The sequence below is a fragment of the Porites lutea genome, chromosome 1 (assembly GCF_958299795.1).
Source record: "Porites lutea chromosome 1, jaPorLute2.1, whole genome shotgun sequence".
NCBI lineage: Eukaryota > Metazoa > Cnidaria > Anthozoa > Scleractinia > Poritidae > Porites > Porites lutea.
Genome location: NC_133201.1, coordinates 60,295,945 through 60,322,965, shown reverse-complemented (window position 1 = coordinate 60,322,965; position 27,021 = coordinate 60,295,945). Strand labels below are relative to the sequence as shown.

Genomic DNA, 27,021 nt, shown 5'->3' with positions numbered 1-27,021 from the left:
TTTTCACAATAACAAATCTGGCACATAAAGCATGAAACAGGGATCAAACATGCATTGTTTAGCCCTATATTTCATGCAAACTAGTTTTTAAAAATAAACTTGTATTTCAACCATTTCGAAAGGAAATCTACTGAAAATGACAAACCAACAATGGGGGCAGCTTCGAATGCATACATTGGTTTCAAATGGGATCTGTAAAACCATAGAATAACGGGAAGTAAGGAAAATCTTTGTGATGGTGGTGCACACACGCTAATACAGAAACCAAGGCTTGTTTAGAGGCAGCTGCAAGGGATGCACGTGATACTAAGGCAGGTATATATTTATAAAATTATGTTAGACCGTCCACTGCAACTTCTATATAAAAAATTTAATAAGATAATAATTTGAAAAAAAAAGCAAAATGATAAATTGTAATGACTGACAAATAACGTAGTTGACAAAGGGATCTGAGAGCAGTTTCTAGCCAAGTTTAAGCAACTTCAATGAGATGCTGCAGTTAGAGCAGCTGAGAATGCAAATGCTTTCTCTTAGTACCTACCACACATTATTTCAAAAATAAAATAATTAGCATGAAGTTTAAAAGCATAAGGGGGATTGACTGGATTTACAACAATTTGATTTGAAGTGCGGGTTGAACCTGTAGAAATTTACATTTTCAATCAACTCGTACCCAGTATTGCAACTTACACCAACTTACGTACCTAGATCAGGGACCAACTTAGGTACCTTAAGGATTTCCAGACGATGAAAAAATATCTAATTTGTCGTGAAATTGCACAAGATTCGCAAACCTTTGCTGTTGCACTGCAGTCCAAGCAACGACGAAGAATACCAGCTTCGGAGTCACAGAGGTGACACCTGTTGTTCTTTGAAAACCCTGTTGAAAACGAACCTTCTTTAGAAAAGTTGTCGTTAGAACAGGTTGTCGTAACTTGGCACACACATCGTCTACTCTTGACAGTCTTTTTATAGCGAAGATCAGTGTTAAGCTTAAGTTTACATCTAGAGGTTTTCTGGCTTAATTATCGCTGAAAGCGAGGTTCGAAAGCGAAATGGTAAGCTGCCCAAGATACCTGCTAAAGATCAGTCCACGTCGTAAATCGTCGCGATCCTGTTCACCGGCATCATCCGAAATGCTCGCACTAAGCTGTTCTTCTCCTGCTTACCGCAGTGTCCGCCTGCAACCAAACGAACTGGTCTGTTGAAGTGTCAACAACACCAGAAAGGATAGGTAAACAACGAAGGCAAAAATAATGAACAAAATAAAGGCTTTCACAACTTACCGGCCCATTTAATACTGCTTTGCACGTTAAAATATAACCTCAGTGACAGCGTGCTGCAACAGATTTTATAATAAGACCAATAAACGTGCAATTACAACACGTTTTATCCATCATCCTGCAGCATCCGGTACAGCACTTTCTCAGTCGTACTATAGTACGTACTATGGCGGGTGATACCCGGTAATTTGGGTATCATTTTTACGGGTGATACCCAGTACCCTTTGAGTGAATCGGGTGTTAACTACCAAGACATTGTGATCGTGTTGTACAAATCGGAATTGTTTTCTCGTCCTCAAAGCAAGACACACTCTTCCAGACAAGCCTGCCAAGCCGGTGAGTCCGCATGTTTTCTATTCAGTGCTATATTTGTGTAACGGAGGCATTTTCATGTGCATATATCAGCAACAATTTTCATGTGAGGACGTCAAACAACATGGCGGATTCATTCCTCTAACTTTCGAAGCATCGTCTATATTGTTCTTTTGCTAGATAGTTTTTATCCGGAGTTTTTCACTGATCACAGTGAAAGAGCAAACACGTTGTCCTCAGCAGCTTTCTTTGAACTATTTTCCAGTGAAATTATATTTGTATGTTTAATTTCTTGTCGAGGAATAATATTATGTTATTCGGCTCGGTGGAATAGCTCAAAGGATAAGGGTTACGGGCCCTAATGGAGTTCTTTCATTATTATTCAGTCTACATTTGGTGATTGTTATTGCTATTTTTTTTCCTTTGCTATATTGTTGTTATTATTCTAGAGCGCACACACACTTCTATGAAATTCTAGCTGATTTGGGCTTCCTAGTTTCCCAAGCCAAAAGCTAAGTTCTAAACTTTTAAAAGCATGGGTCACTACACAGTATTGTTTCTGTTACAGAGACTGCATTCATAGCTGTTTCTCATGACTTACAGTATCCAACAATCTAGACTACCTTATTTCTAGAAAATATATGCCAGGTGTAAAACTCATTTTGTGTTTACCCCTCCACTGCTAAAACCCAAGGATATTGAACAGCGAGGTGAAAGAGAGTGTGTTGGTCAAATTATTGTTGAGTCTGTGCACAAAACCCCATGGTGTTGCTGTTTTAACTAAACCTGAAGACGTGAAATTCAAGCTTGTTGACAGTAAGTTAATTCGTCTTTCTTGAAGTTCGTACATGTACTTTTGCGGCACCATAAATTACATGGTCATGTTTACTTTTGCTTGTGAATAAATAAAACGCAACAGGAAGACGTGCCTTTTTGTAGGACAGGTTTTGAGATAAAAATTTTTCTGCCGTTGGAAGCAAATTTGCTGAAGACTTTGAATTTTTTGTTTTAAAGACTCTTGAAAACTATCACCAAATTTCGCATAGTGGTCCTTGGTCTGCAACCTATGTCTTTGGTGTAATTACATTTTGCAAAATAAATGAAACCTTTTGCTTGATAAAAGGGATGTGTTAAAATATTCCTTATACATGTTTCCAATTTCTCTTTTCTTAATATCTTGAATACATACAGAGTTTTGAGTAATTATTTTCTACCGCACTGAATATATTCTCTATATTTTAATTTTTCATAGGGTGAAAAGGTGCTGTATTTTTATTTTTTACCTACGCAGAGCGCTAAGTATTAATTTATAGCATAATTGTATCTCTTTGTCTATAATGTGATGACTGGATGCTCTAAAAAGAATAGAGAAAATTATCCAAAAAATAAAAAATTTCAACAAAAGAAAAAGAAACTGGTCTTGAAATTCAACCCCGGGTTACTGCTAATCAGCCTTTGAACAACTTGGCCCAGGAGTTTTCTAAACCCTTCCATTCCTAAAGGTTAACCAGTGTGCAAAATTGGAGAGAAAGCTGCTTAAGTTTTATAGCATCAAACACAGAAAAACGAACAGTACTACCAAGGAGCAACAGAAGAAAAGCCGAAGCTTCGCCATATGAAAGAAAACTAATCAATAAATTGTCAGCTACATTCATTTTTTACCTAATTTTTTTCTAGATGAAATTTTTCCAACATGTTCGGAAAAGTTGCGGACCAAGGACCACATACTGTACATAATGTTTTCTTTATAGATTTAAGAAAATAAGAACCTGTTTCAAATTTTAGGCTAAACACTGGTTCTTGTGGAGAAGGCAAACCTTGTTTGACAAGCATGTGACATTAATAATAATTGATAATAATAATAATATTATTAAATAATTATTGATTACTCAAAATTACTATCAAACCATTATTTTTATTGTCTCATATCTCCTTAAATAGTATACTCTTTCCATAAATGACTTGTAGCTTTAATAAGTGTTTATGTGGCAAAGGCAGACATGCTAGTCAACAGAACAATTAAATGAACCTTTTTTTCCTCTGGAATTTACATGAAAATAGAGTTAAGTAATCCCATCTGAGGGAAAAAACAATTTAGCAAACTATTTCAGTTTTCTCAATTTCAAACTGTCTTACTCCTCTATGTAACACAAAGCTGAAAGTCTTGGAAATTCTCCTGTTGGCAACTACCTGCTGCTATAAATGTTGACTGTTGATTTGACTGGGAATTCACTGCACCTGCCACTTTGTTTACATCAAAATATAGTTGTGCAATGCCATCTGGGGGAAAACTATTCAGCCAACTATTTTAGGAATAAGTTAAGTGGAATATCAAAATTAATTGCTCTTTAAATACTTGCATTTTTCTCCTATTATGTCTCTAGATCTTAACAACAAATTTAAGTTTACTGTATATCAATATGAAAGAAATCCTTAATATTCACCCTCCAGAGGTGTTAAGAAATACAGAACTAATGCACTGAAAAGCGCTTGCACATAAGGAGCCAAATCTTTGGATAATAGCCTCCTCATCTGCAGTCCTCTCTGAGGTGAGGAATGCTCTCCAAGGGGACGCTGGAGGAAGTTTTCTCCCAATGGCAACTATTGCAGCTAATTTTGACTGTTGATTTGGCTGGGAATTCACTGCACGTGCCACTTTCCTCAACTCATCCCAGAAGAGAGAGTGCCCTGTGACCAACTGGACACACAGAAGTCTTGGCAAGAGCTGGGCCAACTGGCCGATGTGCTTCAGGCACTGCAATCTGTTCCTCTTGCAGTCAAAGATTTTACACAGAAGATCTTTCACCTTGGTCTTCCTTTGTACTCTCTCAGCTGGAGACATCTGACAAGGCACTGCAAGAGTGTAAATTTAGTGCAATGCTGTGCTGCTTGCCAACAGCTGGGTCATGGGTGCACTGATTTTTACTACTGTGTGCTCTGGCCATTAGGGCACATAGCCCAAGGTGTCTTGAAAATACATCACAGACAGAACAAGGGGATAACTTTAAAGCATATGGTTCGGGACTTTGCCTCAATCATCGCATCATTGCTAACCCAACTGTTACACACCTTACGATAGAGTGTTTCCGTGTATGGTATGGGTAAAATAAATGTGCGCGTAGCCCTAAATATGGATAGATTGCCTCTTTTTTTCTTGTATTTTAATGAATTTTTGTTTTGTTATGTATTACATTTTACATTTTACATTTTTAGATTGCCTCTTACTCCTGGAGAAACGGTTTGGCTACAGGTAGAATGGCGTTGCGATTATCACATCCGGGACATCTGGAAGGGATGAGCTAACTCTGCAGGTGAGATCACTACTCAGTTTTTCATAATTCCCAAAACTCATGTCCCTTGTTGCACAAATGTTACATTAGCAAAGGGAAGATACAGTGCAAAGAATTTTCATGTTGGTTTCTAAAAGGCAAAGTGGACTTAAACAGGATTCTCCTTCTTTTCAGTGTGACCATGAACTATACAAAGTTCTGGTAAATTACATCAACGATTTCCGTCCACTCCTTACAAAGGATGACAGTGGGGACTACTTGCTTCTGGTGAGTGGATTTAAATTATCACCCTAAATTGGACACAGTAAGGTTTTACCCTAACCTTAAATTAGCTTTTGAAAATGTCTCAGTCTCTTGATTCACCTATATAAATCCCCTAACCACCCTCATAGAAGTCCCTGGGATTTGAAATTAATTCTCCTTAGGGTGATTCTTTGACATTTCTCACCCTTCAAGGGTGAATCGCGCCAAATTTTCACCTTATTGAGATATTATTTGGGTGAAAATGGACAAAAAAACACCCTTGTGAGGGTGAATCCTTTCAAATGGTTATCTTCATTTCAGTAGTTGGGGTTATTTTATCTGGAAAATCATCTTTTAGGACGAGCATTAAATTCAGCGAGGGTGCTTTCTCGACCCAATTCACCCTTCAGTTAATACAATGCTATCTTTGTATTTCTTTGTATTGGAACACATGGTTCTAGGAAAGCAAAAGCTGGACCTGTAAGAATCACTGTTTCTTTCACACGTTCAATATTATTGTCAATTTTACTAGAAAGATCCGAGTGTTTTTCCAACTTTAGTTCAGTGTTCATCCATGTCTTTTTTAACTTGTACCTTGCAGAACAGGAAGGGTCACAGATTCTCGGGAGCTGCGTTCTCTGCACACATGAAAAGTTTGTTTCATAGCCTGACTGGAAGATTGGTGACAGTGAATATGCTTCGATCTGCTTTCATCACCTGGTCGTATGGCAGAGAGTAAGATAATTATTTTTTTCTACTATACACTGCACAGCTTTTTTTCATCAAAGTAAAAATACTCACTCAACAAACTTAGAGATATTCACATCAGTCCAACTTTATCCTGGGATTGAATTTTTTTGTTTCTCTTTCTCGGTCATGCACTGGTGTGAGTTGATTATTGTTGCTGAAAAACCTTACTCAAAGGAGCATCATAATCTTATAGAAATAAAAAATTATAAAACATCTTGAAAAAGGAAAACTGGAGGTTGCTCTGTGACATTTCCCTAAATAAAAAAAATAAAACAGAGAAAAGCTATGTGCAATATAGAATTTATAACAATAGGACATTTTATGAAATATATGTTGTAGTTAATTTTTTATGTCAGGTAATTTTTATTTTCCTTTGGTTTAAACGTCTTTGCCATACATCACCATACTCAAAAACAAAAGGAGAATAAAATTACCTGAGATAAAAAATCAACTAAAACATATACATTGGACCACTGGTGATCAGCATTAACAGTAGGTGAACAAGACAACCAATGATTACAAATATTTTCCACACATTAAATTTTGGCGGGTAGTATTTGGTAGGTCTGCCTTTCTTCGTGTTCATAGCCATCTCTAAAATAAGTTCTCCATTTCACAGTGATTGCACAGATGCCCTTAAGGCATCATTGGCGGCCGCTCTCAGACATTCATGGCAACAAGCCCAGCGTACCTATGACCGCGGTACCGCCAATGACAGAAAGCAGCTTGCTGTCAACCTAGCCAGGGAGTATGCAGAGGACCATTTGGAAGAGGAACCCGATAATGGCCAACCGCAGAGTTTCGGTGACTGCCCATTCAAACCGGGTGACTTTGTAGCTGTGGTGGAAGAGCATAGCAAGCTTAACTGCCCAAAAGTCCTGATCGGACAGATCCATTCTCTCAATCAACAAGGTGATGTTTCCCTTCTCTGGTACAAGAATGTCTCAAGGAACCTTTACAAACTGGAACTCAGCGGTGAACAGTGGACGGAGAGTTTGGAGAGCCTAGTGCCTGTTACAGCAAAGGTGCCAAAGAATCGACCAGGATTATATCAACTCTGCACTTCCCCGCGTCAAATACACAAGGTCGTCTTTGCAGATTAGGTGAGGAACGAGAAATTGAAAAAGCTGGTACTCGATTATCTACTGGGCAGTGATAAAGAAACAGAAAAAGTGTGTTTTCGCTCAAAAGGAAATTCTCATCGATTTTCTGTTTCCTCTTTCAGCCTGCCATGCTTCCAGATCAGAGATCAAGTGACCAGCTCAGTAAAAATCTACAGTCCACTGAAGAACTACAACTATTTCTGTAGTCTGCTACAAACTTTTCTTACACAATCATCTCATGACATTTTAGTTTTGTGTAACATTATTAGGGCTTCAATTATACTTGGTGAAAAAAGGAAGCCTTTTTCTCGTTCGCAGTTCACTGTGGTGGGCCTTAACCCTTTAAGCCACAGTATCCACGTACAAATTCTCCAAACTGATCTCTATACATTTCCTTCAAGAATAAGTAGAGAGAATTTGATAATAGATCAAGGCATTTTCTCTTGTGTGATCATTTTGTTACTGCTTATAACATCTCTTGGCAGTGTATGGATCTTGTTTGGAGAAATTTGATCTTGGTCACTATTGGGACTTAGAGGGTTAAAAATATTTCCATTTAATTTTGAAAACAGTTTTCATTAGAAGCTGCTCTGGGAGTCAGAGCGGCCAGTCCGCTAGATAATTTTGAAGAGTGAACATTTCAATCATGTCATGAAGGTGTAGTGCTGTGAAGCATCGCGTCACATCACGTTAGTTTAAAGAATAATATTTGATGGTATGCACTTGTCAGACTGTGTACACCATTTAGGCCCCAGTTTCACATTAAAATTTCACACTTGGCTCCAAGGCTAAGGAAGAGAAGAACAAAAGAAGTGAATTATTCATCCCTGAATCTCATTGCCATTTCTTTTAGCTTTGGAGTCAAGGGTGGAGCTGTTGAAAGGATTTGTTTTATTTTCTTTTTTAGTCTTGTAAGCAGTTTGGAATTTTTGGATAGACCAGGCAAAGTAAAAAAGGCCCACTTGTTGGTGTAACAAAGTAATAAATCAATAAGCTTACATATTCACACCACATTGTATTTATTTGCTCAGTTTGTTTCTTTTATGATAGGGGGTGGATAACTACTGAAATATGAAATGACAGGGGGTGGGTTAAATTTTTTTTATAGGTCAGAGAAATAAGTCATTTTGAATCTCTGCTTTGCCTTATTTAATGGAGTCAGTACACAGGATAATCGTTTTCGCAAAACAATAAATCTATTAAGGCAAAAATAGGAGAAACAACAAAAAACATACGTGAAAATCTTGTTTGGTGTAAATTGTTTGGCAATAAGGCTTTGACAGTGGTAATGTCTTCATCTCAGTTCTGGAACTTTCAACTTTTTGTTTATAAGCAACTATTTGGTATATTGGGCTCATATTTTCAGTTAACTGAAATTGATATGTCCTTTTAAATGTATTCAGCAACTTCATTTGTTCAGCTTCATCAGGTAAAAACTTGGTGTGTTATTCGGACGGCAATCTAACACTCAAGCTCTCAGTCTCTTAGTCATGAATATAAGAATGAATTTTTCTACTTTCCTCACTTAAGTTTTAACATTTCAAGTCTTTCAACCGTATTTTCAAATTTCCAACCTATTCATGCCAATTCAAAGAAAAACAGCCTCGGTTCCAGAGAAAAGTATTTATGCTGCTGTTTTGTCGAAGGCAAACAGTTCCCTCCTCCCCCAACAAACAACAACCCCCACCACCACACCCCACTCCCCTCCCCCTTCCCCCGTTCCACCCCACTTACCGAAAAGGGAACTGGCCCCTAATGGAAAGTGCTTTGATCTGTTTAATTCTCTCAACTAATTCGACATGAAACTGTATGAAGATCAACCGGGGAGAATTTGTATGTGGACACTGCAGCAAGATCGTTTTTCTAGCTGTCCAAGCTTTTGTCGTCGGGTATTTTACCGCTAATTTCCCCCTCAAAATATCACTGGTTCCTTATTCAAAGAAAGGCCGCTTCTTTGCACAAAATATCATTGGTGCTTTATTGAAAGAAAGGTTCGCCAGAATGAACCTTCTCATCAACCATCACCGAACAGAATCAGCAAATGATCACTGACAAAACAAGTAGTGTACACTTTTCGCATCCATCTTTTCAGCTAGCCGCTAGATTTGCGCTATTTCCTGCCATGTGAAAATTCTTCCAGAGGCGTCGTTGGCCACAGCCGCAAACTTGAACGAAGGGGGCTCTTGTTTGGGTTCATTGATAAAGGAAACCGTCAGTTGCGATCTTAAACCCCTCGAGCTATCTCGCACACCACATTGCGTCAGCCATTACGCCGCCGCGCGAAGCCTGGGTTTTTGCCCCGTCAGGGCAAAAACCCAGATTCCCTCGGCTGGAATATAAAAATAGCTCCACGGGGAAAACACGGATGACGTCATGGTCATGTAAAAGGCAACGAGTCTATTTGGAGAAATTGACGTAATGTGCCCTGATATATAAGTGTCCCCTTGCGAAATACTTGTTCAATCGACTAGACTCGACAATGCAGAAGAGAGCCACGAGCATCGCAGAGTTTTTCCCAGCGAAGAGATCGGATCAAGCAGAACAGCTTGATGGTGGACGAGCGACGCAGGAATCATCCAGGTAGGAAGTCATTTTTCAATTAAGTTTGTTTTCGGTTTTTTTCCCGCCGGCCGAGGACTCAAAAAAGCAGTCGCACCGAAGCAAGGTAAATGGTTAACCGTGATTTTCGGTTACTTAATTCACTTAGTATTGCCCAACCCCGTTGATCGTTATTGCGGATTTGAGACCATTTTCGAAATTAATCGTTTTTTTTGTTGCCTTTCTTTGGCGGGAGTTTATTTTTGCGGAATTGCGATTTTTTATGTTTTGCTGGAAGTTGATTTTTGCGATTTCCAGACAGTATCAGTACCCAGCATTGATAATATGTTTGTTATTTTCGGGAACTTATTTTTGCGGATCGCCGGAAAAAGCGGCGCAAAAACAAACAAATTCAAAAAGTCATGATTGATTGGGGTTGGTTTAAGTCATATACCCTTGCTTTTCTATGTACCAACGAATCTAAATTGCGTGTATTTCAATTTAAACTTCTGCATAGAAAATTGGCAACAAACTATTTCCTTTTTAAAATTGGAATCAAATCTAATGATCAATGCAGTTTCTGTAAAGAAAGCTCGGAAACTCTTTTCAATTAAGTTTGTTTTCGGTTTTTACGTTGGGTTTGGAGAAATATGTGAGAAATTCTACTTATCGTTCTGTTTACTTCTTCCCGCTTTAATTCATTTTCTGAGGCGAAAGAATAACCAACAGATTGCTCACTTATCGTGCTTTTTTAAGTTGGATGTCTGATTGTTTTGTTGCAGATCTTCACAAGATCCGCCAGCGCCGAGCGAGGCTGGCAGTGATACGGCGGACAGCCCAGAAAGGTACAGATTTTTGCTTCGTGACAAGCATGAAACTATTACTAGCAACCCAGAGAAAAACCGCTTAAAACGAAATCGGGACTGATGAGGACCACAAATTGACTAGCTGATTCGATGAAACCGTAATTTCACCACCATAATTTTAACTACATTTTTGACGTGGCTACGTTAACAATGTCGTGTCTCTTATTCTGTGTAGGCCTTCTTGTTCCCGCCGGCCGAGGACTCAAAAAAGCAGTCGCACCGAAGCAAGGTAAATGGTTAACCCTGATTTTCGGTTACTTAATTCACTTAGTATTGCCCAACCCCGTTGATCGTTATTGCGGATTTGAGACCATTTTCGAAATTAATCGGTTTTTTTGTTGCCTTTTTTTGACGGGAGTTTATTTACATGATTGATTGGGGTTGGTTTAAGTCATATACCCTTGCTTTTCTATGTACTAACGAATCTAAATTGCGTGTATTTCAATTTCAACTTCTGCATAGAAAATTGGCAACAAACTATTTCCTTTTTAAAATTGGAATCAAATCTAATGATCAATGCAGTTTCTGTAAAGAAAGCTCGGAAACTCTTTTGCACCTCTTTTGGGAATGCCCGTTCGTTAAATCCTTTTGGAATGATTTGTCGCTTCTCATGTCCTCATAAATTTCTTTAGTAGTCTATTACAATTGAAGGTGTCTTTTTGACAACGGGGTTAAACGACTGTATCTATTTGCTGTGTATTAATTCATTTCTGTTTTTTTCAGACAGTTTTTTGACCAGGAGGCGAGAGCAGAAGGGACACGGGACGGCCGAAGGTAGGTCAAGCATCTTTCTTAACATGCATAACCCTCGTATGCGGCTGTGCTGAGGAATGAGGAAAATACTTCACAGTAACTAATATTTTCCCGCGAAATCGCGCTACAGATTGCCGCGAGGGAAGGGAGGAATCAAGAATTAAAAACAACGACAACAACAACAACATGACTTTAAAAACTTTTTAAGAGATCACTTGAGGAGTATTTGTGAAAGAAAGTCTTTCAAGTTGTCATCAGCTATTTCGCCAATTTTTCCTTCTTTTCGGTGACATGTGCATTGACGTAGAATAGCCCGTACGGAAATGTTGGTAAGTTTCTATGTACGTGTTTATATGACGTTTGGCGTTTGCCATCAACGCCATTCTAAATGATCTGCTGTCCCTCTGCACTTACAGCGCTGACCACGACGATGAAGAAGATGAAGATGGTGACGTTGAGTCCTCACAGGACAGGGCCTTCTTCGTGGCGGACCAGGATGTGGTCGAGGAAAGTAGTCAGTCCTTTTATCGACAACAGGACGCGGCTTCCCTCCAAAGGGACGTCGAGAGCGTGGAGCCATATTTCCCCTTGGCATTCGCAGAATCCGCCGACCGGCCTCTAGCTTTCAACTTTGACTTGTTTCTGCTAGACAGCCTGTCGTTGCCAAGGCACATAGTGCCTCGAGATTCGCGGGAGGAGGTGTCCAATGCAGTTTTGTTCGACAACGCTGCCAACGCTATCAGCTACTGCACCGAGAGACTGGAAAGAGGGTGGAAAGATACGCGTCCCGCCGCTGATCCAACTGAGCGGGCAAGTCGCAGACACACCCACCCAAAGGTGAACAAGTGGGAACTCTTTCGCCGTCACAGCGCACGTTTGACCGAGGCTCTAACCAGCGGACAAGCGCCGTTTGACGCCAATTTAAACCGCGTTCGCTTGGACAGGTACGTTGCTCAGAGACACTCGTAAAAAGCTATTTTTTTGGGGGGGGGGTTATTCGCGCCAACTGACGATATTTTGTTCCTTTTGTTTCCTATTTATTGGCGATTTTCTAGAAAGTACACAGCATTGATAACATTTTCGTTTTTTTGTTTAATAATCCTACAATGCTATGTACACCGTTTCGTTTCCGAATGAAGGGGGCAAGTTGTAATTGAACAGACACGATTGGTTAGTACTTAACTTCTGTGTAGCGAATTTAAGTTATAGAGAGTATTCACCCTGGAGTAGATTTTACGTGTTTGCGGTAACTTATTCAGTCGCGGACCGCTGGAAAAAAAACCGCCACACGGTACCCAATCAACTAATAATTTTAACCACAAAATCTTAAACGGCACACTTACGAAGCCCTGTCTGTTTTGGAACGACTGGTTTGGGGGCGCAAAGCAGGAAACCTATAGACAAGCCTTTGTGGACTGACCCTACTCTCTTGCTCTCCTAGGTTTGGAAATATCATGATCTGGGACGCTCCGGCCTGGAGCCTCGCAAGCCCTGAATTCACGCACGGCTTTCCCAAGCGGCTGATAGTGCAAGAACACGGGGGTTTCTTACCGGGGAACATAACCGTGTCGGCGAAGGCCAGCAATTTGACGCTGAGGCGTTTGGCGGTGTGCGACGTGGCCTGCTTGGTCAGTCAAGCAACGACCGCCGGCTCAGGTCTGAGTAGAGCACGGCTCCTTAACCTCCGCTACGCGGCCATCAGTTACCAGAGTGGGTCATTCTGCCCGCAGTACCTGGCTTCCGCCATGGTAGAGTTTGGCGTAAACTTCGCCACCTTTGAGGCATTATCGGCAGACACCTTGGACACGCTTCACGCCAGCCTCAAGCGGGGTTGGAGACAGGGCGAAGACTCCAGCAGTAGCGGCGAGGAATCCAACGAACCCCTCATATCCTGTCCGGAGAGTGTTATGCAGGAGATAGGCAAGTCCAGCGCGGAGTCTTCTTCGGAGGCTGGAACCTCCCAACAGCCACCAGGGGACAGCGAGCGGACAATGCTCTGTGCTCTCCTCGCACGGCTGAGCAGCCGGCCCGGCTCGGAAAGCAGCGACTCAGAGGAGGACCACCATGGGGAGACTGACGGAGAGAACACCTCGACGACAGTGGGTGGCGCACGCGCAGCAAGGAAGAAGAGAAAGACTTCCTCTGTAGGCGGGAGGAGAGCCAAGGCGTCCCGTGTGGGAGAAGCGACGGAGGGCAGGGAACCAGGTAAAGAACGCTGAAAAATGAAACCAAACTCGATTATCACTCGCACATAATAATAATAATAATAATAATAATAATAATAATAATAATAATATTTCTATAGCGCTCTTATCCTATGTTCAAGGCGCTTTACAGTCATGTAAACAACATTATTGAAAAATATCTACAAATATACAACCATATCCTATTATATTTACAATGAGTAAAAAAGGGAAAAATTAAAACTAACGAAATGTATACAAATCTATAAAAACAATGATCCGTTATTATGATACCAATACATGCTGGTATCAGCACATGATACCAGCTTCGTGTTCTAGGTCTCAGGAGTGACCGATTTCAGTTTGTGGAGTTGTGCGCACACGCTGAGACAGTCGCAAACATTTGGTAGCTAAGAAGCAAACTTGAAAAGCATTGATAGATTGCTTATGTCATTCTTCTTATATTAGGAAAGTGCTAGCAAATATGCTGCGAAGTCTGAAACAAGAGATTTCCTTGCAACAAGAATAACAAACATGGAATCAATACCCCAAGAATAACAAAATTGAGCAAAATTTCATACTGGTAAAGGAACAAAGGCACAACATCATTTTTTCGGCTAAAGTTGCGACACAGCTGGGCTAGCAAATGTTTGTTTTCTATTTAGCGTTTATCTTATATTTTAAGTTGTTTGACATTCATATTGCTTAATTTTTATATATTACATTAATCTTAACTCTTCATTTTTGTAATGCGCATTTGATCATATTTTTATGTGAACCTGGGCAATATAAATGATACGCTCACTCACTTCCAAATCATTAACGGCGAGAACTCCCTGTTTCATTTCAGCAGGTGCAGAAGCGACAGGCGAACCAGTGACGGCGCAAGAGGAAGAAGAGGCAAATCCCTGGGGCTTGCAGGACGGGTCGGTCGCGGGACTCAGGCTTGACGCCTTCCCAGACGCGGAGACGTGGCAGGACATGTTAACTTTCTTCCGACAACACCAGCCGCTTCGCCAAGAGGTGGGTGTCCACACTGATGGTCTCTTATCCCTCCCTATCCTTCTTATGGTTATCGTTATCGTTGCTATTTTTAAGGAGAACATTTTCCGTCCGCCGATGACACAATCAGAAACACTGCATTTTTTGTTCTTTCTCTTTCCAAACAGGAAATACGAACCGCCATGCCCAGAGGAGGCGCTTGGCAAGGAGACCCCGAGAGGGCACAAGAGGCCACTAGCAACCTGATTGCAGACGCACGCCGCCAACTGCTTGGTGAGAAGATGGCAGCCCTCTTCGTCATCTGCGGCCGCGACAACTGTAACTGCCGAGAAGACAGCTGTGCTCTGAAAGGCGGTCAATATTGGCTACAAGAGCAGCCACGAAAACCCTGCTCGCAAGACCTCCGCTGTGCCGTTTGCAGCGTCTTCACACGACACCTGGACCTCTGCAATCTCCTCGGTAGGGCGTCTACTAGCAAGGGCGCTCTCTTCAGTCGACTCCTTGCGAGTTCCGTGGCAGTTCACCAACTGTACGACCTCGCCGTCCCGGCAGACTTACCCCCCGGTCAGAGGGTGACCAGAAAACAGACCGTAAAGGGGATACTGTGCTCCATGTTAGACGTCGAGAGAAATAGGCTACAGTGCCTCAGGCGCATAGGAGAGCTAGCCACGCTGGTGCCTAAACTGCTCTGTGTTCAACTTAGCAGCGGTCGCGCACTCTTCTGGGAACAACTGAGAAGAGTTTCCAACACGGTGATCGGGCAACGCGGTCGAGCGGCAAAACTAGCCGCTCTGGAAGCTTTCCGCAGGAGAATGCCGGACGATTCGCCCTGGAAGGAGTTCTTGACCCCCGATTGAGATCTCCCTCATCGCAGTGACTGCCCGTGAATGACTTTGCACGTGGCGCTTCAGAGTTTATTCAGTACTTGTACTTTAAGCAGTTTATTCAGTACTTGTTTATTCGGTACTTGTGTTCCATTTTGCCTTCCTTCTTGTTACTTTCCTTTTTCGACAGTAGTGTGTCTGCCGGTTGAAGTGCAGGATGCCTGTAAAAGATAGCAATTAAAACTGTCAATAAAATGTTGCTTTCGCATGATCATAACTGTATCTTGTCCTGCTCTGACTCAAGGCAGAGAGAAAGAGGGTATACAAAGGTAGAATGCTTATTGACAAGAAGTACGTGAAATCTAAACCACAGAAGCACCGAAATTTACTCTTTTCATGCTCCGTCAATTGCTAGATCGGCAGTTAAAATTGATAACAAATTAACCCAATCCTTTACTTGTCAAGCCGGGGTGAAGCAAGGTTGCATGTTGTCACCTACCCTTTTAAATTTCTATCTAAGTGATGTACCAAAATTGCTAAATAAGCTGGAATCTGGAAGTTATTTGATGCACTGACATCTCCCATACTCTTTTATGCGAGTGAACTATGGGGGATTGATTGCAGTGGACAATTAGAAAAGGATCCAGCAGAATTAGTTCAGAATAAATTCCTGAAGTGGTTGCTGGGAGTTAATAAATACTGCAATAACCGTCAATGCCTGAAAAGCTGAGACAGCAAAGGTTTCCAATCAGAATTGAAGCCCAATGTAGGAACTTTAAGTTCTGGTTTTTTCCCCTTAACCTTAACCAAAAATGAAAACGAATTATCCCAAAATGTCATACAATACTATTAAACGGAATGAAAACAAAGCTTTCTGGAGCAAAAAAAAAATCAAAAGCTTCATTATTGGAACAGATAGGGTTAGGAGAATTCTTGATGAAAGCACACTAGGAATCGTAAACATCGTAAAAATCAGGCAACGGCTTAAGGATATCGAACTACACAGAGGGCTAAGTGAAATAAGTAACGACACTAGAAAACTTGCTAACCAAAGCAACAAAATGAGAACCTACCGGTTATTCAAAACGATAGACAATTACAAATGTGAAGATTACCTACATCGGGTCACCCATACGCGACACAGAATAACTCTAACAAAAACTGCGACTAGGCCACCACAAATTAAGGACCCCTTTGTTTTTCCTGTTGAGTTTTCTTTACGATTTGTAAGATATCCATCGGCAGAAAATTTCACTCCAACATGTAAGGTATAATTATTGACGATTTCAATGTGTTCATTGCTAACCAGAAAATTGCGTTTATCTATCGTTGATTTTCTACCCTTGTTTGGAAATACAACAACTCTTGTTTCAGTTGCATTAATCTTATGAAGCCAATCCTGACAGTATTTTGATAGTCTGTCAAGACTTTGCTGCGAACCTGCTGCTGAGTTAGATATTAAAAGTAAACCAGGGGCATAAACTGGGACAGAATACAGCCTTGTAGAACACCTTTACCATAATTGCAAAATTCTGCTCGAACAATATAGGGGCTGTTTTTTCCTTTGGAGCGCGGGTGATGGGTCTGGACAGAGAATCGGCTGCCACTGTTGCAAACGCGCTCTTTTCACTAACTTATAAATTGGATTCAGCTAACAGAGCCACTCCCTTCAAACATCTTTTGCAACAGAAATCCAATTCCATTAATATCCTATGGCTACGGCAATTCCTGGACTGTCAAACAGTACTCCCTTACTCGAACAGCGTTGGAAATTACAAATCAATTTCTTATTAGAGTTTGTTCTTTCATATCCTCTTATTCGGCTATTTTTATGTCGTACTCTTCTTATAGCCCTTGTCACGGTTTTCGACGCCATCGTGACGAGAACGCGTGACAAATTACAGTGTTTGTATGAGAATCTAATGTCGAATAATTTCCGTAAAACGGCTGTTCTGAAAAAGGTATGACTTCTAAACTAAAGCGCTACCAAACAAAGGATTGTACTAAAAAATTTGGGGGGCGCGTACCTGTGCTTAAATTTCTCCGGAGGCTTGCTTTAGATTTACCATATATTTGTCTGTAATTTTTCCCGGGACTTTCCGACTTACAGACAAATGTATAGAAAATTTCAAAAAGTGGTTCTGGGTCTTCTAGCGCATGTAACGCCCTCAATGTTCTCTTTCTTTTTTTTTTTTTTCCAGTAGAATCCCTAGGAGTGAAGCATTAGTTTAAAATTCAGATATTTTTTGCAAAACAGCCTTTCTACGGAAATTATTGGACATAAGATTCTAATACAAGTACTGTAATTTCTAACGCGTTTGCCTATTCGTCAAGATGGCGTCGAAAACTGCGACAAGGTCTATTACCATTATTAAACTATGACTGATAGGTGGACAAATTATAGAAAATGCCTGTATTTCCTGCGATTCTCCAACACATGCACGCACGCTATTGTAGCTCCTTTTATGCTGATGACTAGTCTTAAACGCCGAAATTTTCTGGGACCGGTCTATAGCCATTTCTTTCTAACAAAAACAATAAAAGCACTATTGCAAAAACCTACCTAGCACTTGCTGCCTTTTCCCACAACAGGATTGTTTTTTATTTTCGCCCTCAAACTCAAAACTCGAGCGAGGATCGCACATCAGCTGACAAGATGGCGGCGCCGGTGGCCGTTTGGTTCCAGTCTCCCCCGTTCCATACACCGTCACATTTATACTCTATCGCAAGCCGATCTTCGTTCGTCTCTCAGAGCCAAACACCGCGTGTCACAAACTTGAGACTGTCACCAGCGCGCAGTTCACTCTCTATTATATAATACGCACAGTTTTTTAGCTGGCCAACTTCCTCCCTTCGCCGGTAATAAGCCCTCAAAAATACCCCCATTCACCTCTTTAATAGACCAATCACAGGCAACTTGCGCACAAAGCTAAGAAATATTTGAAGACAAGTAAATTGTGAATTCTTGCAGTAAAAGAAAGCTTCACACACAACCTATCTTTTTTACTTCAGGTTTGCTTAAGCCTATTTTCCCACGCAACATAATTCAGATTGATTGACATGCTTCGCCGGCCTTTCTCGAAGCTTAGAAACCGCAAGTCCGCTAAGTCGGTTTAAAGGTGAATTTCTCAGCATTTCGTTAATTAAAATAACTGCACAGTAATTTTCAAGAAGTTATAATAACTACTCTAGTGGGCCTAATTTAACTCCTTACAGTGGAGTTATTTTTTGGGGAGTTATTTTAACTCCAAAAAGGGGTTTAAAGAACTCTTTTTCAGGAATAAAAGTGACCCCAGATATTGAGGAGTTGAAATAACCCCAAAAAAGGAGTTATCCTGTACCTAAAATTTTTACTCCATTTTTGGAGTTATAATAACTCCCTAAAAATAGGGTCTCTACTCTCGTGGTTGATTAACTAGAATATTGTCATCATTGTCCGGTTAAAAACAGTCACGAAAGTATCTTAAAATAACTTTCGCGATCTGAGCATGGTGATTAGCTCGTTTGAAAAAAGGAACTTTTTGCAATAGAAGAAGAAGTCTGTCTTCCAATTATTCACTGCAGAGATAATAACGGGAAGTCAACTTAACCAAATTTGATAAACGTCACGTTTGTACAACGTTATTAGCAGGTTTCGTGGAGTATTTTTTGCACTGAAAAATCTCTTGAAGCTTACTAGGCGTTGTGAAGTTTGTGATTTTGCAGGTTAAAGGAAACATTCTGTTCCAGTCTAACTGGAAGGTTTCTGTCTGCGTTAAAAGTTTCCTTAATAGGAAGCGCCATAATTCAGGTCATAGAGAAAAAGAAAAAAAAAAGAGGAAACATCTTTACGGTGGCCAATTTACTTTATTGGTGTCAAATTGAAGTAGAATACCGAGCTGCAGGTGTTTCCCTGTTTCAATAGTATTCCGAATATTTTACGGCTACCCGGGCAAAGAATATCGTTATAGGTGGTTTTCACGTTACGTCATCGCCGCCATGCTGGTGGACAGTAAACAAAAAATCGTTCATTAGCTCGTTTTGTTTGCCCACCAGCATTTGTTCATTTCACCATTGTTATTTATGTCTCCTGAGATTGGATGAAAACCACCTATACCGAGGACATTTAGATACAGAATCTTTATATCAAAGCTTCATTTCAAAACTAAATAATTCAATGTTGAATGAGTGTCTTCATATCTGATAAAGAGACGGCTCACGTCCAATTTTTTAGACCAAAGTAACTTCAGACCTTAATATTTGTGCAAGAATGAGTTGATCTACATCAGAGATTTTGAAGCCGCTCAAAAAACTCGCACCGCTTTTTTGACGTTCTCTTTGCCTTGGCAACGTCGTGGTTGCTGAAACCTGCCTTCACTAGCCATAATAAGAAAAAAGTTCTTTTTACAGGTGGCCTATGTCACATAATGTGGTTTTCAATAGGGCACTGCATAAAAAAAACTACAAACTACAGTACTAAAAATGACAAGTATTAAAATAGATGAACTAAACTATAAACTATACCGCTCTCTTATGAACGCACATTAAAGTTTACATTTTAGTTTACTTCCCAAGCAAGCGTAGCCCGACCATGCTGAAGAAAGTCTGCCCACCCCGGGGGTGGTTCTGGAATTGGTCTTGGATTGAGAAAGCGCCACTCGATGTCCTCCAATCGCGGCTGTAGTGGCGCGAAATGGACACGCGTAAATGCAAAGGGAAAGAACCCTAAAGGGATGCACCGGGGAGGGCCTTCTGTAAGATTGAAAGGAAAAATAGACTGCTTGCAATGTGGGCAACTAGTTCGTATCCGTCCCTCGGAATGAACAAACCACTTAAGAAGGCACTGCTCGTGAACTCGTTTCCGACAGCGTGAGAGTCTGCTAGAAGGAACCTCAAGACTACCGAGGCACGCTAAACACTTTGACTGAAGATGTTTTTCCAGCCGTGCCATGTCTCGCTGGTAGCGTTGTACGGATTTTTTCTTTTTTCGCTTGCCCATCTTTCGTGACTCTAAAAGACAATGAAACACGTGTGCTCCAATTAAAACTCAAACTATAATCCAAATGCCGTTTATAGATAACAGGACGTGCCTTCTCGTGAAGGGCACGCGACTCAAACAACTTGCTGAGCATTACATGACAGTATTCACACACGACAGATGGGCAAGCTGCTACGATTTGAAGGTTGAGAGCTGGTAAATCACGCGTACAAGTGAAATAAGCAGAAGGAACAAAGCTGGGCCATCCACTGGCGTGGGAAGAAACCTCGCGCGCGCCCGCATGCACCGTGCAATCTGTCCCAGATGTGCAGGAGGCCTTCCTCCCAGCCTGAAGACAGAAGACGTTAGGCACGCGCGCTAACGGTCTTACCACGGCAGCGGAAAGCCTAGCCTTTGGTCTGCAATTATTTGACGGTTATAGCGCGATTCACAAGAGAAGAAGAAAAATTATGATCGTGACTGCGCAGTTCTCGCAGTCTGCATTTGCATAACGATTTCAGACAATAAGGCGTGAGCAAGTCACGGGTCATGCTTAATTTTTTTTTGTTTTTTTTAATAATTTTTTTATATAAATATATATTTGTTTGCCAATCGTTTGATAGTTCGTTCAATCAAGGACATTCAAAGGGAGTCAAAAACTTGATCGCCTTGCCTTTCCAAGATGGTTCTGAGATGCCTACGGTTGAGTGGATGGTTTCCGAACAAGCGTAAAGATGCGTCTCTTGGGTGTCCTGAGCTCGTACAACCCTTCAAGTCGATGGAAGTGAACGTCGATAGGATAGATCAGAGCGCTGGTTTTTTCTTGCCAAACATCCGTCCCCGCTTGAAATTCGTAATAATTTGGGCGCGTATCTAATTCTCGAAGCCAGGCCAACCGAACGTCTCTTCCGTCGTGGGTGTACTTCAATACTTTGGCTAAAAAAACGTCTGGCCGCCCTGGGTTCACATCGGAAGGAATAAGCGCGCATAATTCTCCGGGAGACGGCAAATCATCTGAATCTACTTCCTGTTCGTTATCGGAAGAGGTCGCTCCTGAGGTAGTCGGAGGCTCATCAAAAATAGAATTCAAGGCCGACTTACCGAGGTAGCGTAATGCTTGTGACGTGCGCTCCTGTTGTGTTCGGCGATCGTAAATATTTATTTGGGTTCTCAAAGTGTGTTTGCAAACACGCGCAAGAGATTCGGCAAGTCTCGCGTCAGAACTTTCAGGCGAAGATCGAAAGTGCTCGACCAGGGCATGTCTCATTTCATTTATCCCGCAGGGCAAGCCCAAGTTTCTCTTAAAAATGGTCGATAGGTAGAGGGAAAATGAGCTCGATGATCGGAAAGGCATGCCGCGTTTGTTCACAAAGAAGTAGTCGTGACTGCTCTCTCTGCAAAGCAGTCTTGGTCTCGACCTTGTTCTGTATTCCCTGAGGTGGTGTGTCAGGAAATCAAACTCTTGATCAAACTGCACGACGTTTGGGCCATATTTTGCGGCGGTCTTGTACCCCGTCTCAACCAACCAGACTGGGCCGTTGTCTGAGATGACTACCACATTGTCGCCTTCGGGCAAGCCTCTTAACAGAGTCTGCACGCCGCCTTCTGGCATTTCCGTCAGCAAGCGAAGAGTCCTCAGTTCTCTGCCTCGACCTGGATTGACAGCGAAAAGGAGAAGCATCGTAAAATCCATGTGCAGCCGCGCCTTGCTTGCGGCAGGTGCGTCCTGGTACTGGCAGTGAAGGCTTCGAACCAATTCTTGGTACTGAGGCCATAAAAGTCTGACGTCCGGCATGCTAGTTGTGAAGGCTTTTGCTCTTTCCAATTGCCGTCTGAGCGCGCGAAGGTCACTAGAGACAGAGTCACCTTGAAAATCCCCGTACCTTTGGTCTGCACCCAGGAAGTTTGAAGTGGTCACCAAAGATTGAATATAACAGGCGGCAGTGGAATTTTGCACTCGCCTGTCCGTACGCAGGTGGCTAATGAAAGACTCTACGAGCGGCAGGTTTTTTACCAGGGCTAACGAGGGCGTCACCTCCAACTTACTCGCGCCGAAACTTGGGAAAGTGACAAGGCGTTCGACGAGTTTTAGCCACGTCGTCATTGTTATTTTGCCAGAGCGCCTCTTGTGATTAAACTCGCTAGTATAAAAGGTTTTCATCGCTTTGATTTCCCTCACGACCCTTTTAAATGGCACGGGATCTAGTCCTCGACTTTCTAAGATACTTTCTACCTCCTCTAGCCTCACGTCGGCGCCTGATTCGCCGGGCTCAAAACTCAAGTTCTCTCCTTCTTCGTCACTTTCTTCCACCGCTACTCCTTTTTTTTCTTGTCTCTCCGTTTCTTTCAGTGTTTCTTCTTGTCCTGTCTCTTCCTCTTTTTCTTCCCCTTCCTCTTCGTCGTCGTCATCTTCTTCTTCTTCTTCTTCTTCTTCTTCTTCTTCTTCTTCTTCTTCTTCTTCTTCTTCTTTTTCTTCTTCTTCTTCTTCTTCTTCTTCTTCTTCTTGCTCTTGTTGTCGTCGTTGCTGTTCATCTTCTTCCAATTCTTCGCCCCTTTCTTTCGATCGCCGGTCGGCCGACTTACTCGCACAGGCGCTTTCAGAATACCACGGAATCTGAGCAGCCGTCGTCCCAAGGAAAGAGTGACATCTATTCTCGGTGTCAGTAGCAGTGGTGGGCATTGTTTTGCAAGCGTGACAGAGGGCAGATAAATTTTGTCCCGTAGGCAGATTTGTACCGGTTACATCGCGGAAAGGCAATGCGAGTGACTGGTTCTTTGCCCCTTGACTGAAATCTATGAATGAAAGGTCTAGACTAGCTTTCTGCAGGTAACTGGCGCATGAATTAGCATTGCCTAGGTTAAAACACCTGCTACTTTCGTTTTGTACGCGCGATTGGTGGTAAGCTTGTAAGACAAAGACGTCTCGCTTAGATATAAGCGAAATGACTTTGTAATTACAAAGTCCTGGTCTGGCCTTTCTAACAATGTCAAGGACGGTAGTAGGACATCGCACTAGATTAAGTCCCAATGTTCGCATGCGCGACTTGATGGTTTGTCTTGGGGTTCCACTGAAAACCTTGTCGCATACTTCTATAAAGGCATGGTAAAAATTACCCTGGCTGTCAGGGACTTCAAACAAGGTGTCAACCGGGTCTTCGTTCTGTCCGGCACAAGAAAGGGAAGCTGATGTGACGTTCCCCTAATGAAAGTAAACAAAAATGACATTATATGTAAATACAATGTAACTTGTTGGAAAACTACAGTTTGCTTTCTTTGATACACTGGTGTAGGTTTACGGCACGAAAAGTTGCCTTAAAATTTAACAAGCTTCCAGTTACTGTATTTTGGTTAAATTGTGATGTTTTAATGCTAATGCTTACTGATAGGTCATTTTGGGGTGCTTGTAGCTTTCTTTTCTCTTGCTCTACTTTCAAAACCGATCGACGCAGATCAGGATATTTAGAACAAAATAATAAAAACAACTCAATGACATAAAGGCCTGAGCCAAACTCAGATCAGACAAACACAGTTTAAGAACCGACTCTGCACTCTATTGCTTTCCTAAGCTACCTGAAAACTAGTTGGAGATCGTCTTAAGACGGCTTTTATGACGAAGTTGATAATGAAATTCATTGCCTCCTGTACACCTCAGACTCAACAACGTCAAACTGAAATCCGCAAACTCTGAATCTTACGCGGCTAACGTAACAAGAAAAGTCTCACAATCATGAGTGGGCAATATTCACAAATCAAGTTTCTGCTTTCATAATGAACTCCTTATGCACTCCCTATTATAGTTTACCTTATCCTTATTTTTATATTTACATTACTGTGCGAGTGTCGGGGACTCAAGTCATCAGTCAATCTTAAACGTTTGATTACTCCTCAAGAACGGGTTGTTAGAATAAAACCAGGAGTATACCAAATCTTTTTTTTGTGAACTTACGAATTGTAAAATTTGAAGATATTATCAAACTAAGTATCTTTACAAAAAACGATAGGGACAAAAACATGTTTTAACTGTGCCGTACATTCACGCAACGCTTGAAGTAAGAATTCGTTCCGCTTGCCCTACTGCAGGACAAATGTAAGGAAATTTTCACTTGTGTTTTAAATTATCTAATTCCCTTAGCTCTGAAATTCAGAACTCAATGCCTCTAGTATTGCTGCGTTCGAGACTTCAAGAGAGAATTCAAGACTTTATTATAAATTTTCTAAAGAATATTTTTACAAGTGTCCTGGCACCGCAAACAGCTATAGCTAGTCTAGGCGGGCCAGGAATGATACGAAAAGAAAATAACTGCAATAAAATTAAGGTAAAAAAAATAACTGATCTTACGAAGAAAAACATATGAAAAAGATGCATTTAAAACTCCAAGGAGGAAAGGAAAAAAAAAAACATTAGCTCGTTGTTTTTATAGGCAGGATTACAAAAAAATTGGTTCTGTTTTCTTCATTTTAAGAATAATTGAATTGGCTTCTAAACTGAAGTCATTTTTCTTAGTATAAGCATACTTTACTTCTCTTAATGCTTGTGTGTACTACTTCGCCTCTTTCGCCTTTTTTCTTTCTTTTTTTTTTGTTCACATTTTACAATTCTTTTCTCACTTTTCCTTTTTTTGTCTGCAATTGCGCGTTTAGCGTTTTCATCCCGCAGGTTTTGTTAAAATCTCAGGGTTAACGTGCAACTGAGACAGTGCTATAACAGCCTTTGTTCTTTAAGTAGTCTTTTCAACCTTTGGTTTGCTAAGATTTGATTTACATCTCGGCTGTAAACGCTACTGGAAGACACGCCACATGTTATTTGTTTTTTTGTAACTTTCACAAGTCCAATTTTCAAACAACAAAAACCAAAACAATAAAACATTGAAGTCGACACCTCCTAGCGTTTCACTCAAGAAGGATATTAACTATTTTCATCGAAAGCAATTTTTTAAGAGGGAGACAAGGAAATCAAAGTCAAAATTTCGGGAAAATATTCACCCTAGCTTCCTTCGCTGATTATACCCTTTAAGATTGACTTTTTGTTATTTTTCACCTTTTGAGGTTGAGTTCTTTGCAATTTTTTTACCCTTTATGGGTGGATTCTTTGAAATTTTTACCCTTCAAGGGTGAATTCTTTTCAACTTTCCCCCTTTAAGGGTGTATTCTTTGCATTTTATTACCATTTAAGGGTGAATTTTTGGTATTTTTCACCCTTTGAGGGTGAATTCTTTGCAATTTTCACTCTTTGAGGGTGAATTCTTTGCATTTTTCACCCTTTGAGGGTTAATTCTTTGCAATTTTCGCCCTTTAAGCGTGAATTCTTTGCAATTTTTTCCCTTAAGGATGAATTCTTTGCATTTTTTACCTTCTTGAGATATTTTTTGGGTGAAAAGGACAAAAAATTACTCTTTTAATTGGGAATTCTTTGAAATTTGGATTTTTATTTTAGTTATTGGGGGTTTTCTATCTGGAAGTCTGATCATTGCATCATGAGGAAGAAAACGCTTTATTCTTCTCAGTGCAGAATGCATGTCATTTGATTTGAAGCTCTTTCAATGCGTGCGCTCCACGAATATTGTACTCACCAGGTGGTTGTTACTGAGTACTGACGAACTCGGACTGCCCATAAGACTAGCAGCTAAATACAGGAATTGCACCGACCTGTGATTGGAAGATAAAAATAGTATGTCAGTGGCGATGACGTGACAATTCGTTACGTTAGCCGTTTCAAGAGTAATGGTTTTTACACGAAAAAGACAGTCCACAGGAAAATACAATATAATATTAAATATTTCTCAAAGACAAACAGTGCAGTATTCTTTTGAAGTCGGCTGACTCGCTAAGAGTCAATGTCTTATCGAAGTTGAAGTTCAACTGTCGCAAATCGGATAACTTCACTGAGTGATTCTGAGATGAAACCTTTTGTCTGCATCCACATTGATCTTAGATTTTACCACTTACATATTGAAGAAAAGCCATAAACAGAGCTTCAATGTCCACGTACACCCGACTGAACCTCAGTGCGATTCCTGCAGATACCGCTGTTCATACTAAATGCAGGAATTTTTTTTTTATGACGTGTAAAACCATCCTATCCGGTGTATTGTAGCGCTGGGAACATCGACATACTGTCAACTGAGGAACTTTTTACCTTCAAAAAGGAAAGGTCTGTTACAGCACACAGTTGATATTGAAGTATCCGCATTAGCGAGGTTGGCTCTCTATGAGAATTCGTTGATTAGGCAGGAAATAATAGTATTGTCTACATGAACCGGTGTCGGTATTAAAAGGATTGAATTTAGAGAAAATGTAACGGCTCTCTTTCCCCGGGACAAAGAAAACTGTCCGTAATATCGAGGTGTCCGTATCAAGTGGGTGTCCGTAAAGCGGGTTTCGGACTGTATTTGCATGGAGCAAAAATAGTATTCGGTGATGTCCCATTAAGGCGTTTTGTCTAGAGAGATTGTTGGGTGTTTTTAAGCTCTTTCTTCACTTTCGTTAAAGAGGCCACGGAGCATTTTAACCCCGCAATGGCGACTCGACATTTAGACAAAACATTTTTGGCTGTGGGACTTTAAAAAATCACTTTTTGAAGCCGCGGGGTCAAAGGAATACCTGAAAATGTATAATAGTTTATGTATTTTGCGTTGCGTTCGAAAAAAAAAAATATTCTCAGACTTCTTTACTTTAAGCATGGCGCATTATAAAGAATATGGACAACCGATAACACCCGCTCGTTTCTCATATCTAGTCGGCATCATGTTGTCCCTTATTCATCTTCATTAATATTAACGTCAGTGACTTTGTAATGGCTCATTTTATTTTTAAATAAAGGACTGTGTTATATTAATCCAGGTATATCAACAACCGTAACTAAATTGCATTTTCTTCTTATGAGTTTCCTGTGAAAAAGGACTTTGTGAAATTATTCC

General features: G+C 40.9%; 2 protein-coding genes across 4 annotated transcripts; both read left to right on the top strand.

Annotated features, from left to right (window-relative positions):
- Window positions 1–4,687: 4,687 nt before the first annotated feature.
- LOC140933373 (uncharacterized) lies at window positions 4,688–7,309 on the top strand. Its single transcript, XM_073382920.1, has 6 exons — window positions 4,688–4,696; window positions 4,850–4,906; window positions 5,060–5,152; window positions 5,730–5,863; window positions 6,498–6,981; window positions 7,104–7,309. The coding sequence occupies exons 1-5, from the start codon at window positions 4,688–4,690 to the stop codon at window positions 6,979–6,981; spliced, it is 777 nt and encodes a 258-aa protein (XP_073239021.1). The 3' UTR covers window positions 7,104–7,309.
- Window positions 7,310–11,240: 3,931 nt separating this feature from the next.
- On the top strand, window positions 11,241–15,182 carry LOC140940847 (uncharacterized). 3 transcript variants are annotated; one of them, XM_073389831.1, is made up of 4 exons: window positions 11,241–12,082; window positions 12,580–13,343; window positions 14,175–14,344; window positions 14,491–15,182. In XM_073389831.1, the coding sequence occupies exons 2-4, from the start codon at window positions 12,593–12,595 to the stop codon at window positions 15,178–15,180; spliced, it is 1,611 nt and encodes a 536-aa protein (XP_073245932.1). In that variant the 5' UTR covers window positions 11,241–12,082; window positions 12,580–12,592; the 3' UTR covers window positions 15,181–15,182. The 3 variants fall into 3 exon arrangements, with proteins under 3 accessions (XP_073245932.1, XP_073245915.1, XP_073245924.1); XM_073389814.1 differs by having other exon boundaries at window positions 11,243–12,082; window positions 14,172–14,344; XM_073389823.1 differs by lacking the exon at window positions 11,241–12,082 and having other exon boundaries at window positions 12,445–13,343; window positions 14,172–14,344.
- Window positions 15,183–27,021: the final 11,839 nt, after the last annotated feature.